We start from the raw sequence: 16701 nt of genomic DNA on the forward strand, positions 1-16701 counted from the left end.
AAATCTGCCACCGTTAGCATAGCAACAGTGGCGTATAACTGATTTTGTATCTAAAAAATATGATATAACTGTTGTTGTAACTATACAATTTGATATAGCACTAATGATGTTGTAACTATACCGTGTGATATAGTATAAATGACTGCAGAATTTGATATAGTATAAAGGATTTTGTATCTATACAATATGATGTAGTATAACTGCTGTTGAAACTATACAATATAATATACCATCACAAAATCCCATTCTCTCTCTCTCTTTCTCCCTTTTCTCCTCCATCCCTCCCCCCTCCCCCCTCCCCTCTCTATTAACCAGAGATGGCAAGATCAGCCGAGAGGAGATGATTGACTACTTCATGAAGGCCAGCTCTTTGCTCAACTGTAAGATGGGTTTCATCCACACCTTCACAGAGACCACCTACGTGAAGCCCACCTTCTGTGAACACTGTGCTGGCTTTGTGAGTACACACTGGTGTGGCCATCCTTCTGTACATTGCTCCTCCCACTCCCTGCACTCCTCCCACTCCCTACACCACCCCACTTCATACACTCCTCCCACTCCCTACACCACCCCACTTCAGAAACTCCTCCCAACCTTATTTTGGCTGTAAATGACCAAAACCACACCCGTCATTGCAACATAATCCCAGAAAGTTTTTTAACATCTACGCTTTTGCATGTACATGCATTCATTCATTATATTCTAAACAACCATCAATTACATTAAAGAATATGACCTTTTACTTACTTTTATACCTGTTATGAAATGTTTTCTTCCAGCTCACATTCATGGCCGTTTTTGTTTAGTTCACGGTCGTTTCGTATCTTAGTCTTGCCAAACGTGGCAGTCTTTCTGAATGTATGCTGCGTCTTTTTAAAGATTCCAGTTGATGGTTTTCATCACTCTGGCGGACTTCTAATGGGAATAATGCCTCGCTTTGCACCCCAGTGTAATATGACTTGGAGACCTGATGTCTCTGGTAAACTAAAGATGAGTTTCTGGCTGTTGTATTATGTATTGCTTTTCATGAATAATTTCTTATTATGTTAAAGGCCACATTATTCTTATTATGTTAAAGGCCACAGGACTGAAAATGAATAAATGCAACAACCATGTCTATGTCACTAGCAATCAAAGTCTGGGATATACTAGTTTACTTAAATTAACTTGAAAAGCATCCTGGGAAATACGCAAATGAGGCTTAAATCCCTAAAGCAGGACTATTTTGGTGCTGGGTGGTTGAAACACGCTAGGTTTTGGACTTTTGTGTGGTTCTTCAAATAGCCAACCTGTGTGGTTCTTAATGGAGAACCTAAACAGTATTGCTCTAAATAACCTTATCTTGTTCCTAACCTTTATTTTGAAAGACTGAGCGTGGCTGGATCGTGTGGTGTTGGTGCATTTGGCCCTGCGTGTACAGTGTGACAAGTCACGCATTCATTTGCAGAAGTACCAGAGAAACACAGTGACAATGTTCCCACAGTGGCCAGCGGCGTCGCGTTCACTGCCCAACATCGTGACTGGGTCCAGTCCGGAGAACGCGCCAATTATTTGGCCCTCCAGTTCTGGGATTGTGTGACAGTGGAGGTAATACAGTGGCCGGGTAATTAGCGTCCCTGGCAAGCCCCCACTAACCCAGGATGTGGTGACAACTGGGGTTGGGGGGGGTGCTTCAGTCTGTCACTTCACGCCAGGACGCTGAGTCACCAGGGTCTGTAATGAGGGCCAGGGTGTTTTTAGAGAATGATCCGAAAGGTCCTGAAACCGCACTAAAAAACACCAGCTGGTTCCAGAACCCAGAGAGTGATGAGGTGCGATACTCCCAACGTTATCCCTTTCCCTCTAAAACCTAATCTCTGCGGCTGGACGTAACCCTTAATCGTAAGACGCTAAAGATCTGTCAGATTCTTCCAGGCACTTTATGCTTCGTTGTACGGCCCCTCCTTCACTGTCCATCGGCCCCTCCAAGGTCATGTCAGCCACTGGTCAAATATCACATGGATATTTCTGGTGCTTTTAATAACTGGTTGCCCTCCCCTGGTCAATACTTCCTGAACATTCATAAAGTCTCACTGCATGGAGTTCCTTAGTCACCACAAAAAAGTACAGACTCCACTATTGATTCCTATTTATATTCATTTCAACCTTTCTTTTAAATGCCTTGCTAAAGATGAATGTGAAGAAGTAGATATTTTAAAACAGCCCAGAACCCATTAGCAAGGACAAGCTGCTTCTGACCAAAGTCTTTCTCTTATTCTCTCTAAAAACTACATGTGCACAACCACACACACACACAAACACACTGCTGATACACAAAGGGACCATTAAGTAAAATGTTCTCACCCATCTGGGAAAATAATTATTGGAGAAAAGAAATGACAGCGGGAGGTAGAATATATAAGCTCTGTTACAGTGACCAGCTACTTCCTTTCGGCCTGCTTTCCAGTTGGCTGTTGACTCCAGGACAAACTTAATATTCTCATTTCCCATTGAGTGAGACACCATGCTTGAAAAACCCTGCCACCCACCACCATCATGGAGTTCATTGGCCCTTGATGACTCAGACGTCTCTTCACAGTCCAACATTATTTTAATGTCTTTCTTCAGGCGGCCCCCGTTGTAGTTTTATCACGTAATTAATGGATTTAGAGCTTAAAGCACCCTGTGAGTGGCTCTCAGTGTTTCTTTCTATGTAGTTCAAAACTGGGAGATGGATAAAGGCTATGACCCATGTGGAATGCTACTTTCTCTACTTTTTTTTCAGGGACCAGTTGTAGTATGTTGTGAAGCTTCAGGGACCAGGGCTGTAGACTAGACAGGGACCAGTTGTAGTATGTTGTGAAACTTCAGGGACCAGGGCTGTAGACTAGACAGGGACCAGTTGTAGTGTGTTGTGAAGCTTCAGGGACCAGGGCTGTAGACTAGACAGGGACCAGTTGTAGTATGTTGTTAAGCTTCAGGGACCAGGGCTGTAGACTATACAGGGACCAGTTGTAGTGTGTTGTGAAGCTTCAGGGACCAGGGCTGTAGACTAGACAGGGACCAGTTGTAGTATGTTGTTAAGCTTCAGGGACCAGGGCTGTAGACTAGACAGGGACCAGTTGTAGTATGTTGTGAAGCTTCAGGGACCAGGGCTGTAGACTAGACAGGGACCAGTTGTAGTATGTTGTGAAGCTTCAGGGACCAGGGCTTTTGTGGTGTCAGAAGGGAAGTTTGAATGTCTCCTATTGAAAAACAAGTGGATTTTAAAAGCCAACAAATAGTCTTTGAAGCCATATGTGGTCAGTCTGTCCATCAGTCCTTGTGTGTGTGTTTGCTTATGTGTGCGTTTGCTTGTGTGTGCGTGTTTGCATGTGTGCGTGTTTGCTTGTGCGCGTGTTTGCTTGTGCGCGTTTGCTTGTGTGTCTGGGGGGTCACAGGGTTATCTACGACCCCTCAGATCTCTGTTGTGCCTGTGATCTCCTGGACGGTTCTTTCATGTCATTGTTCCCCTGTGGTGCGCTCCTAGCGTCTCCTTGATCTTACTCCCCCAGCACCACCTCCTCCTCCTCTCCTCGCACTGTTCCTCTACTCCTCTCTTGATAGCCTTCACTTCCTCCCACCACCTAGCCTAGTATTTTTCACTCTCCATCTTTCGACCTAGTGCTCACTCTTCTTTTCCTCTCTTTTTAGCCAGTGCTGTCGCTCTTTATCTCTTCTTTTATTCGTTCATTATTCGTTCTCTCTTGCTCGGTTTCCATCCAATTAGGCAGATTGCTCACAACAGTATTCTCAGATCTGCATAAAAAGAAAATTGTTTACCGCCTTGGGCTTGGCTATATTTGCTGTCTTTTTCGGTCAGATTTTAACATGTTATTGTTTTTTTGTCAGAAAAGCGGTTGCTTTAAAATAACTATGTGTGTTGACCCTAGGCACCAACCCCTTCAGCATCCTCCGCAAACACTCTCTCGTGAAATGGCTCCAAATTAGAGTATGTCCAATCTTATTTGTATTTGGTCCGACAAGTCACTGTCCTTCCAAACCCCGCCCCCTTGGGGCCCCCTTCAGTCTCAAATGAAATCTAGAATTGGTTTCCTTTTTTAGCAACAAAACCACCCTTCACCCACACCACAAAGCATCCTCTCGTGTTAATGACAGTCCATTCAGTCTGGGACTTTGACAGTGCATGCGACGCCAGCAGTACCAGCTAATCTACAAGGCCATCTAAAGCGAATCTCCTATTTACCACAGCTCACTGCTCAACTGCGGCTAACCCAATAGAAAACCGCACTCCGGTCGGTACAGGACACTAGTAACATCTAGTCAACCACCCCTGTCATCTGTGTTCTTGGTTCTCTGCTCTCATTGGCTGGGATGAATTGTAAAGGAGTCTAAATTGACACATCACCCCCTCACTCCTTCAAAGACAGACATTCTGTTCTGCTTCCTGGTGGCTGCTCCTGCTAAGCACCTTATCCATCTGTCGACATGCATCCTTTCGTTTGGGATCATTTATTCATATCTCGCCAATTCCAACATACACTCACCACACTGGTTTTGATAGTCCTTATGTGGAGCTGAAAATCGGTACACTTTGGCTCGGTCGTCGTTGCAAATTAGAATTCCCTAACGTCTCTCCTTAACCCTTTCACTCACTCTTTTCGTGCCTGTCAGTCTAACTTTCTACCAGGGTTTGGGGTCAATTCCTTTTCAGTTCCAGTCAGTCCATGTAGTACACTGATTGAATTTCAATTTCAAGAATCTCTGCTTCTCACTGACTGAGAATGGAATTGGAATGTTGTTTTCCTTTCACAACTGACTGGAAACTGAATGGTATTGACCCCGTCTCTGATTTTTCTCCCTCTCTTCCCACCTGCTCCTCCTCCGCATTTATCATCCGCATATATATGTTTCTGTCAGCGCTCATCCACTCTACCCCTCTCGCTGTGCCCGTCGTTCTCCTGTCATCGCAGCCCCTCCCTTTGTCCCGTTCATTTTCCGAGAGTTTAATAAAGAGAAGTGAAATTAAATGACCTTTTCCTTCCCTCTGCCACTATCTCTCGTTCCTTTCTCTCCCTCATCCCTCCCTCATCCCTCTCGTCCCCTTACCTCTCTTGCTCTCTCGCTAGATATGGGGCTTCTACAAACAGGGATACAAGTGTAAAGGTAAGACAATCAATACGTTTCTCTAACTTGAATGGTTCATGGCGCCAACACGTCCATGAAATAAAACATTTATGAATGCAGCCACACATGGGGTCATGAAATTACCAATTCCCTTTGTTGTCATCGATTCCAAACATTCGTCGCTCAAACTAAACTGGGCTTTGAGCTTAATGTCAACAGCATGAAAGCCACAGCAAATATATCAGGTCATATTACAGTGTCCTCTGACAGAGCCCCTTGTGTCAGGGCCAGAATAAGAAACAAGGTTTAAAGGTCTGTGTTGAACCTGTTTGAGGGAACTCTCTCTGGAACTTTTCTGGTGAACTCGCAAACATGAAATCGGTCTGGATCACATTATGTACATCCACAAACACCTGAAATCAGTCTGGATCACATTATATACATCCACAAACACCTGAAATCGGTCTGGATCACATTATGTACATCCACAAACACCTGAAATCAGTCTGGATCACATTATGTACATCCACAAACACCTGAAATCAGTCTGGATCACATCATGTACATCCACAAACACCTGAAATCAGTCTGGATCACATTATATACATCCACAAACACCTGAAATCAGTCTGGATCACATCATGTACATCCACAAACACCTGAAACCAGTCTGGACTACATCCTGTAACATCAACAAAACACCTAAACTGTCCTATCCGTACTCAGTTGACTTCATGTGTACCAAAAAGTACCCTTTTCCCTGTGCGGTACACCCATTCTGACCCAAGCGGCGTGGGCCCTGTGCTGTTGGCTGGGAACAGGGTGCCGTTTTGGCTGCCGACTCAGTGTGAGTCTGAGCAACATCCTCCTCCATTCTGGTGCGGGCCCTAACGAGACATGCGGGGCCCTGAGAAGTCCCGGTCATTCATTTCCATTACCGTCGCTGGGGCCCAGTCGTCGGGCTGGAGAGACATTGGCGGGACATCATTGAAATTAATTGGCTTGTTGCGGACAGTGCAGAGCAGAAGTGCTGAGTATCCGACAGGGGCTGTATGACTGTGTGTGTGTGTGTGAAAAACTGGATTAGTGTGGGTGTTATAATGGGAGACATTTATTGAAGCTAACTTTGGCTGATGTGGACGTTTCACTGGGAGACGTTTCAGAATCAATGAGAGAGTGGACGTGTGTAGGAATGTGTGGATGGGTGAGGTGGGTGGGTTTCATTAGTCAGTCATTTGTCGCGCTGCTCCTTCTCTCCCAACTTCTAGGGTACACTTCATGGTATGTGTGCATGTGTGCATGTGCATGTGTGTGTATGCATGTGTGCGTGTGTGTATGCGTGCGTGTGCGTGTGTGTTTGTGTGCGCGTGCGTGTGTGTATGTGTGCGTGTGTATGTGTGCGTCTGTACGCTGCCTCTCACCAGCCTTCCCTTGCCCCACCTCCCTCCTTTCCGACTTGTTTCCCCTCTTCCCGCCCCTCCCCCCCTCTCCCCCTCTCCTCCCCCGTCTCTCCCTCTCGGACAGCGTGTGGTATTAACTGTCACAAGGCGTGTCGAGGTCGTCTGGCTGTGGAGTGTCGTAAGCGGACCAAGAGCATCAGCCATGAGCACGCTCCGTCCCTCCAGGCCCGGTCTTACAGCTTCCCCCCCCCGGCCCACCCCTCACCCAGCCTCCAAAACACAGGTGAGGCCCCGCCCCTCACCCAGACTCCACAACACAGGTGAAACTCCACCCCTCACCCAGCCTCCACAACACAGGTGAGGCCCCGCCCCTCACCCAGCCTCCACAACACAGGTGAAACTCCGCCCCTCACCCAGCCTCCACAACACAGGTGAGGCCCCACCCCTCACCCAGCCTCCACAACACAGGTGAGACCCCGCCCCTCACCCACTCTCCACAACACAGGTGAGACCCCGCCCCTCACCCACTCTCCACAACACAGGTGAGACCCCACCCCTCACCTAGACTCCAAACCACCCTACCACTTCAATCCCCAACCTGATTCTAATTTAACCATTTCTTATGACAATTATTCAGATTTGGTGTTTCTCAAATAATGGTTCACCAGTAGAATCTTACTACCACCAAGTGGTCTGTATAGAATGTTGTGAGAACAGTGCGTTTAGGGGAAATGTACATGAGAACAGTATCATGCTTTGGTTGGTTGATTTTGCACCAGGCAAAAACAACCGGTTAATCTGGTTCAAAATGCCATTGGATCACAGGTCCATATTTAGAATGTGGTTCAAATGATTTAGTTGTTCGTTTTCTTTGGTATGTATTTTCTTTCATTTGACCATTCTGTCTGATGTTTTGTTCTTGCTTGGCTGTGTGTTCTGTGCCGGAACAAACAGTGCCACTCAGAAAAAGACAATCGTAGTTTTCTCACTAAAATGTTTTTTTTTTGTAATGGAAATCGGTCTGTCCTTGATGACAGTATCAGCAGTGTTATTAGTGGACAAATCACCCAGTACAGCCAGACTCAGTGAATGGGCTGGGAATATGATGGGTCTGTGTAGCATTGTGTTATTGAAGGCTACTGTTTTGAAGTTGTGTGCTGTTTAACGAAGCAGAGAGCGGAGTATGGTTTGACACGTCTCCCTCCCTCTCTCTGCAGTGATGTTAATTGGAGGATGAACCAGTAGACAATTAAAGGTAACCATGGTCACTGATATGCACTGGTTTGGCTTCTCCCTTCCCCTCTGTCTCCATCCCTTCTCTGTCCCTCTTCCTTTGTCTCTCTGTTTTTCTCCATCTGTCTCTCTCAGCTATTGTAGAGGAAGACCTTGAGACTGTGGAGGAAGGCTTGTATGATGTCCATCTATAACCAGGTGAGAAGTTACCTTTTCCCCATGCTACAGACAAAATGCATTATGCCATCCGTTATACCCTGGTAATTACCTATAAACCGATCCATTCAGTAAAAAAATGGGTTTGACTTTCACTTTGGTTTATACCAGGGCTGCCCAAACCTCTTCCTGGAGATCTACTGTCCTGTAATGTTTTCTCTTCAACCCCATTCGTTACTAACCTGGTTAAGCTTTTCATCCAGCTAATTCTTACAAGCAGGTGTGCTAAACTAGAGTTGGAGGGAAAACCTACAGGACAGTAGATCTCCAGGAACATGGTTGGGCATCTCTGGTTTGTAGCTAATTCCTTCTTCATAGACCTTCTGAGGTAACTAGCCTGTGACTGAAGTGGCTCTGATGGAATCTCAGTGAATGCTCAGTTCAAATGTGTAAGTGATTTTCAGAATGACTGACCCTTTCGTCCTTGATTCCTTTCTTAGATGGCAGTTATTCCGCCAAAGACAGCCGGGAGTACACAACCGTAGTTGGGAGTCAGAAGCACAGCCTGTGGTCTGTCCAGAAGGGTGCTATGTTAAAGAACATTTCAGATAGACATGTATAATCTCCAACAGATACGGTTGTACTGTCATATGGGGGAGAGAACAACGTCAGTACTATTCATTCCGTTTCTATCTGAGAAGTTTGACATTTATCATTGTCTGACATTTTTTTTTAAAGCTGGTGAGACTTTCAGAGAAGGAGAGGGCTAGAGAGAGGAAGAGAAAATTGCACTGAAAACAACAGATAATACCTTCATACTGCCACATAGTGGATGAATACTGCAACTGCAGTGTTAAATTAGTACTTCCTTACAGTCACTCAAGTCTCCCAACTCTCTTCAAACTCAAGTAAATGTGACCGGAATGTCTCTCTATGTTAACTCAGCATTTTGGATTGTGGAAATAGGCCCATGTTATCATATATCTTACATGGTTTTAAACACTGAATATTGAAAAAAAAAAGTCCACACAGTTGTTTTATAGATTCTAGTTAGTGTTGTTTTCAGTGAATTTATATGCGCAATATTATTATGCCTGTATCAATGTAATTAACAATGTCTGTACAAAACACAAGAGGTGCTCTTACTGCCAAGAAAGAATGTATAAGCTACTTCCTACTGGGACTTCAGTCTTCTAGATGTGAGGTAGCCTAGCGTGTTGCAGGTTTGAATCCCAGAGTCAACAAGGTGATCCCGGGAATCTGACCTTGAGCAAGTCACTCAACCCTGATTGCCCCAGGGTCTAATGCCAGATCCTTGGAATGTGACCCAACTCTTCGGGGGTGTTTCAAGAGTTTCGGATAAGCAACAAAAAATATATATATTTCACGATTACACAATACGTGTGTGGAACAAATATAAGCATCCTGTATAAGAACTTCGGTTTTGTTTCTTAACTGTATGGAAGAAAAAAAAAGAACCAGGCCATGTCATCGATATGAGTGATATATGTTTCAGCTTCAGATCTCACTGCTGACTGCCTGAGTGGAGAGGGCGTCTCACTCATGTCTAAAAGCAACAACAAAAGTAACTGAAGTGGAATGTAGAACATACATTTTGAATTTGAATAGCATTTGAATGCTGTTGTAATTCCGTATGGTAATTTGACTGTGGTGCGTATGTATGCTAATAGTGTTATATCTCAGTGCACTGACACAGTACCTTTCCTCAGTAACTTTGAACGTAGTTTGAAAGTGAATATTGTACATTGTCTTGAGAATCTATTTCAAATCTATTTTATTACTAGAACTGTTACAAGTGTACTGTTATATCAAGCATGCTTCTTTGCTTTGAGGTAATCCACTCTTGCCAAAATATCCGCTATTAAATGTATTTTCATGAAGCACATATAATTCTTTTTTCAATGGCAACATGGAATTCTACATTAGAGTCCACTCAATGTAATGGTTTGGCCTCAGTTCACTCTGAGAAGGGTTGGAGTCCCACAAAGCTGCCTGCTTGTGCACCTTTGTATTGAAAAAGCTGGGCGTTTGGTAATCCAATGTACCAATTCAAACTGCCAACATTGCCATGCCGGTTACTTCCTGGACAGAGGTATTGTGGGTTCCAGGATATGAATGGATGCTTTAACCGGGTGTCATGTACTGTAAGTCACTCTGCATGGATATCTCTCTGCTGTTTCTCTATGTTAAATGCACATTGCATCTCTATTCTATGTGTTTTAATACCACATAATGTGACAAATGGCACAGCTGCCCAATAAAGTGTAGTCTGTGTGTGTATGTGTGTGCGCGCATAATTCGACATAAAGCCTTTTTTTTTAAGCACATTTAAAGTTTGGATTGGGCTCACTCTCCCTGTCACTCTGATGATTTCCATCCACTATTTTTAGGAATTCTTAACTTGCCCGATTCTATCTATTCATTAATTACCCAAGAATAAAGTCAATATTCGCCGTCTGATTCTTGATGCTTTCATCTCGGTCCAATAGAGCATTGATTTATATCTATTCAGGTTTCCCTGGCCTATATTCTAGTTCATATTCCATAACAGCCTTGTGAGATGATGAGAGCCCCCTTCACCTTGTGCAGAGGGAATGTGTCTGAGTCTGTGTTTCTTTATTGATTGAGCAGAGACGTTTACCTTGTTTCCTGTGCCGGGGTGCAGACACATCAGCAGATTGTCAAGGACTGTCTGAACAGATGGTCTGACTTGACACCCACGCGCAGGGCCCGTATCAGCTCCTGAATTTGACTCATGAAACACAAATACGCCACAGGTAAATTGTAATTTGCCCCGTGGTGATTTCATATGGCTTTTTTTGTCTCCGATTGCCGACTCTGAAAAGAAATCGCGCTCAGTGGTTTGACAGAAGTCCCGATTTTTCCTCAGAGCTTAGACGCTTAATACTTGTCTTAGGCTCGCACATGTATATCAGTACCCATGCGCGCACATGTATATCAGTCCCCATGCACCTCCATTCTAACACTCCCCCGTAAGCCATGACATTTTTATCCCAGCACTCAAACCACACTCACAGGCCAACTCAAGTTCCTGTGGGGCCACGGTGTAAGTATGTAAAAGGTGTCGTGTCCCGCTTTATAGGCCTATGATTGATACTTTCCACTCAGTTACATAAAACCCGAGGCCGCGCTCTCAGTCGTTTAGCTGTGGCCCTGAGTGATATTGATCTCAATGGGCTGAATGGAGCCCGGCTAATTACATTGTAATGAAGGCTGCAGGAAATAGCCTTACATTGTTAGCCAATACCCCTCGGCAACCTTGAAGTAATTCCATATAGATCCAAAAAAAGGCTGGTTCAGTGGAATAAGGTAAGACACTGTATGTTATGTGCTAGGTTGATGTCCTTGCAACTATGCTTCAGGCATTCAGTTCCCATATTTGGGCAGCCGCAATCCACGGATGTCCAAAAAATAAACACCCTACCACAGGAAATGTTTTGGTACTCAAGTTCGTCCTGCATCTGCCTTAAATCCCGACGAAACGCTTTCAAATACCGGAGTTACGATCAATTAAGTTCACCCTGTACAACGGAAGGATTAGTCAAGGAAGGGTCTAAAATGCTTTTTGAAATATGCACTTTGACTCACGGATAATTGGTGGTTTTTCGAAGACAATGATCGTTAATCGTGGGCTATGATGAGTAAGGAGGATATGGATCCTCTTGAGTGACGGACAGGGCTTTGTCTCCGAGGAGACAGTGCGCGCGTGGAAATTATACTGGCATCGCTGGAGTAGGATTCAATTCTTTTCTGTTACGTGTTTCCTATGTAGAAATAATAAACGAATTATTGATTTAACATCTACCCATCAAACCCCTCGAGAGCATAGCCGACAGATATCGTTTCTCGTACAGCACAGAACGAAGGACATGTGTAGTCCTTACACTGTCCCCTGGTGGCCACGTGATTGACTTCCGAACGCTGAACGAGGTGCTCAGGCGGCACGGCCAATACCAGCTCATACCACCAAGTGGCACTGTTGAGCCGTTCGACCGCAGTGACGCCCGTGCCGCTGCACCCTGGGGAACAGGCATCCGGGAGGATCCTCACCGTACGTAGAGAGGGTTGCATTCCTATAAACAACTTAATAAACGTTTTTAGATTGATGGAATCTGTCATTGCTCTCATAAACTCTCCCTCAAACGCTATCACTCACTCTCACTTACTCACACACACACACACACACACACACACACATAAACACTGTCATAATCGTGCCCGTTGGTTACCATTGAACTTAATTGTCCGCTGGGGTTCTCCTGCTCTGTTGTCATAGGCTGCCATTTATTCTCTCACTCTCCACTAGTGATGTATTTGCGTTTTGATTTGTTTCGGGAAGGGGCGGGGTGAATATGTATTTCCCCTCATTAGCCCTGTCTATGCATGGTGCTAATATGTGTACCTGGTTCTGATTTGGTCTTGTCCCCGTTCTGATTGTGCCCATGTGGTCAGACAGGTGTAGACTGTGATACGACTGATCAGATGCAAACCGGCACAATGAGATCAAAGGATGCATGTGGACAGGTATAAACAGGGTCTCTTTGCCTGATGAACAGAAATGTTCCTCTGCTCTGTAATTAATTACACTCTTTGGAATAAAATGTTCCAATGGGGTTCTTTGGCGATTCCAATAGGAATTATGCTTCATGATTCTTGAGAATAACAGTTTTTTTGTTAAAAATATAATCCTTTGTAGAAAGGATTCCACAGTGCCCTCCACTAATATTGGCACCCTTGGGAAGAATTAGCAAAAGGGGCTGAGAATTTTTTTTATTTGCTGCTTATCCTCTTGGTCTTTCATTCAAAATATTCACAAAAGCTGAACCTTCAATTGAAATAAAATAATAAAATAAATACATATGAACTAAATATTTTTCTCCAAAACATGTGTGCCACAATTATTGGCACCCCTAGAAATTCTCATGTGTAAAATCCAACTGTGTATAATCCCAATCATAGGTTAGCTTTTTAAATTCACCTGAGTGATTGGGAACACATAAGTGGGTAAACCACGACTTCCTCTTTCAATGGGGTATAAATATGAGGTGACACACAGGCCAAAATTTCCCCAGTCATCCATCACTATAGGAAAGACTGATAATTATGTGTGACAAAATGTTGTTGAGCTGCTCAAATCAGGAAATGTCTTTAAGAAAATATCTATCAGGGCAATAATTAACAACTTTTAAGCAACTGGATATGTTAACAATCGGCCTGGAAAAGGATGCATGTCTTTTTTGGCTCCGCGCACAGAAAGGAGGATGGTTCAAGAAGCAAAAACATCTACAAAATAATCACAGTTGGAATTGCATCAGTTGCTTACATCTTGGGGTCACCAAGTCCCTGAAACTACGAAAGCGCTGGAGTTTCTAAATGTCATTGAAAATTTGACTGCAAACATGCTCTCTAGTCCGATAAGACTAAAACAGTGCCTTTTGGCAATAAAGAATCTAATCTCCGCTATGAAGTGTGTTGTTGGATCTGTGATGTTGTGGAGCTGTTTACCTTCCAAAGGCCCTGGGAACCTGGTTAAGATAAATGGCATCAAGGACTCCATCAATTACCAGGAGATTTTATGCCAAAACCTGTCTGCCTCTGCCAGAAGGCTACAAATGTTTTGTCACTGGATCCTCTTGCAGACAGGAGGCGACAGGAGGAATATTTTGTTCTTCATATTTACCTAGGGTGCCAACAGCTCTGGAGGGCACTGCTTATAAGTGTACCTAATAAAGTGGCCAGTCGGTGTATTCATAGTTCTTCCTTTTTATAAGGGAAAACCCTTATAAACAGAGAGAGAGAGCTGCAACCAAAATTGAAAAATATCCTAGTGCTTCTCACTGTAGGCGGCTCATTATAAAAGGGAATCCGTTAGTAATATAAATTGTGCTTTCATAATTTGTCTGTTAGCTCCAAAAACCCAGAGGGTCCTATCTGATCTTGTATTCTGAAAACACACAGGCACAGAAAGACCCACACACACACACACACACACACACACGTATCTGAAACCGACATCAACATGCTGCTACAACATAGCTTCCTCCACCGACAGCTCGCATCGTCCCACACTGGGCGCCAAGTCACAGCCCTCCGCTTTGCAACACACGTGACCATCCTAACCCTAACACTAAGCCAAAAAAAAAGAAACATCTTCTCTATGGTCCCCTTTAGTCACGTTTTCTGGGGTTTTTGTCCCTTATATGTTGTTAAGTCAGAAACGCACACACACACATATATCTTAATGCCTTCTTCTTCCCTAAAGAACTTGTCATTTAGCAGTTGGCAGGTTTGAGGGCAGAGCACACTGTCAGTGATACCGCATCGACCGTCCGTGGCCGGCCTGGGATTGACACATAATCAATGGCTCTGCATTGGCTAGCGGGACAGAGAGCGCGTTTAATATTCCTGAAGCCGCGGCGCTGGAAAAGGATGCAGAGGAGGAGAGGCTCGCCGCTAGCTCCTCGCCTGAGCTCTGAGTTTGAGTGATGGGCCGGCAGATTGAATCTCGCGACCGAGGGATTGGCGATAGGGCACATCTGACTTATCTATTTACAGCAGTGCTACAGGCTGAGGCGCGCGACTCATGACCGGGCCTGTCGTCAAGAGCTACCTCGGGCAGAAAACTGGGGGGGGGGGGGGGGACGACACACGCTTCCCCTCTGTTTGTTTATGGCTCCTTCTGGCCCTGCTGCCCCCTTGCTCCTTCTGTTAGGACCACGTGGACGTTGGACAATGTGAGGTTAGCGTATTCATACAGCACAAGGTCACCTGGGCCTGGTGTTCTCATTTTTCATTATAAAGGTGTACATTGCGAAACTGCCCCCTAAGTCGTTACCTCAAATGAATGCAGGGCCTTGCACAGACTCTTCCAGGGGCCAAAATTACCCAAAAAAGGTCTGGTCGGAAACATGTGGGCAGCAGCATATGGACGCACACTCGTCTCTTTGAGGAACTGGCACTGATGAACAACGCATGTCCGTCCTCCCGTGGGTCTCTCTGTGCGCGTCCCCGACTGAATGTTATTACGTGGGCCTATTATTATTAATAATAGTTGAAATCTCTCAAAGACCAAAATAATCGAAAAAGTGGTTTTGAGCGGGACACGTGATCTTCACCAGCCGGCGGCTGGCCAGTTCGCTCCAGTCCGCATTGCTCATCTGTTCATGCAAACTGAAATCTGAGGGGATACCGCGAGCGGATGAATCAGCTATATCAGACGAAATGACTCTCTGTAACCCACCTGCTTTCTGTGACAGTCTCCGAAACCAGACTTATTCAATCATCGAAGACAGACAAGGCCACTTCTAACAACACCATTAGCCCGAGCTTCTTTACAACGCCAGGGAGCTCATAACCTGTATTGTACAACACTGAGAAAGTAATTTGCGGACACAGCGACTGCCGGGTGTCTCGCGGCTGGCATGATTTCAATGGCAACATGATTGATCCCATCTCCAGCCCCCTCTCAGACTCGACTGCACTAACCATGGTTATAGATGGAGACAGTGAAGTCTTTCTGGAGAAGTTTCTCACTCTTTTTTTCCGCCTTCATCGCTCCCTCTCTCTAGTCTCCTCTCTCTCTCCCGTTTCTTCATTCTCCTCTCCATTTGTTGGAGCAACGTCGTCAGCCCGCAGGATTCCTGTCTGTAGATCAGAAGAAAGAATGCACAGCCTTCTTGGGCAGAAATAGCCGGTGTCATTTCATACTGTGTTCCGTAACCCACCTTGACCGTGGACAGAGAACGCTTAAGTAGTCAAATTAATACATCATAATATGCCAGGTTGAAGACGATAACGAATGCTCATAAGTTATTCAGCTAGGTTGTGTGGGTATCTTTGTATGTGCAGCTTTTGCTGACCAAACATTCTCAACTTGCACAAACTGTTACTCATTAGGGAAAATTAAATGTTCAGCTAGTGGTTAGGTTTAGAGGCTTAAGGTTAGATTTCTGGGGGTTAGGTTTTAAAGGGGATGGTGTTTTAGGTCCCCACAAGGATATTAAAGGGAAGTGATTATCCATGACTTAAATCAGGTTGACAGGCACTCTCTGAGACTATGTGTTGTTAGTGTATTGTCAGATTGGTGTACCTCATTAGCCCACACTGCTAAAGAGCAAATCCTCTTCAGGTGTTTTATGGGAAAACTCCTGGGAGCGATGTAAAACCGTGGGTTTATTAAAGACCACTTAGGCCCTGTTTATGACCCCAAACGAACACTTCCAATGGGTGTATTTAGACATTACAGATGTGGCATCTCAATTTCACGCTGATTCACGCAGCGCAAAACCAATCTTGCAGCAACTGCATGTTTTAATTGTTATATTGGATTTCATTAGTTTTTATACATTTGTTTGTGGGGGGACATTTTTACTTTGGAAGTGGGATCACAGTCTTTTAAACCGTTAATACACTATTCATTTATTAATGCTGTGCAAGAACATTCCTGCAAAAACAGTATGGTCAAATTAAGATCCGGCATCTTTGTACAGGTTTATATAGGTAAATAAAAACAGTAGTAGAATAGCTATTAGCTGTTTGTCTGTGACTCAGCGAAGACGTCATGGACAAATAAACCTGTCCTCAGATCTATCCATCCTTAATCCATCCCGATAATGGATCTCTTTCCCTGCCCAATCCTCCATAAAGTACCATGCGATACTAAAAAAAAATTAATAGCATGGACTTCAATCCTCCAAGCATGGCACTCAAAATGGCTGCCCGGCTGTTATGACATCATTGAGTTGAATAGGGATGCTTGTTCCAT

At 44.6% G+C, this 16701-nt stretch overlaps 1 protein-coding gene across 2 annotated transcripts in view; it reads left to right on the plus strand.

Moving 5' to 3' along the window:
- Nucleotides 1-10194, plus strand: part of LOC105020724 (RAS guanyl-releasing protein 2) — a 50023-nt gene extending 39829 nt beyond the window's left edge. For both annotated transcript variants that reach the window (XM_010887958.5, XM_020043541.3), the window contains 5 exons: nucleotides 316-457; nucleotides 5109-5145; nucleotides 6631-6789; nucleotides 7875-7937; nucleotides 8396-10194. In XM_010887958.5, coding sequence (XP_010886260.2) covers nucleotides 316-457; nucleotides 5109-5145; nucleotides 6631-6789; nucleotides 7875-7933 — 397 coding nt within the window. In that variant the 3' untranslated portion in view covers nucleotides 7934-7937; nucleotides 8396-10194. The remainder of the gene's footprint in view (nucleotides 1-315; nucleotides 458-5108; nucleotides 5146-6630; nucleotides 6790-7874; nucleotides 7938-8395) is intronic.
- The last annotated feature ends 6507 nt before the right edge of the window (nucleotides 10195-16701 follow it).

The sequence above is a fragment of the Esox lucius genome, chromosome 24 (assembly GCF_011004845.1).
Source record: "Esox lucius isolate fEsoLuc1 chromosome 24, fEsoLuc1.pri, whole genome shotgun sequence".
NCBI lineage: Eukaryota > Metazoa > Chordata > Actinopteri > Esociformes > Esocidae > Esox > Esox lucius.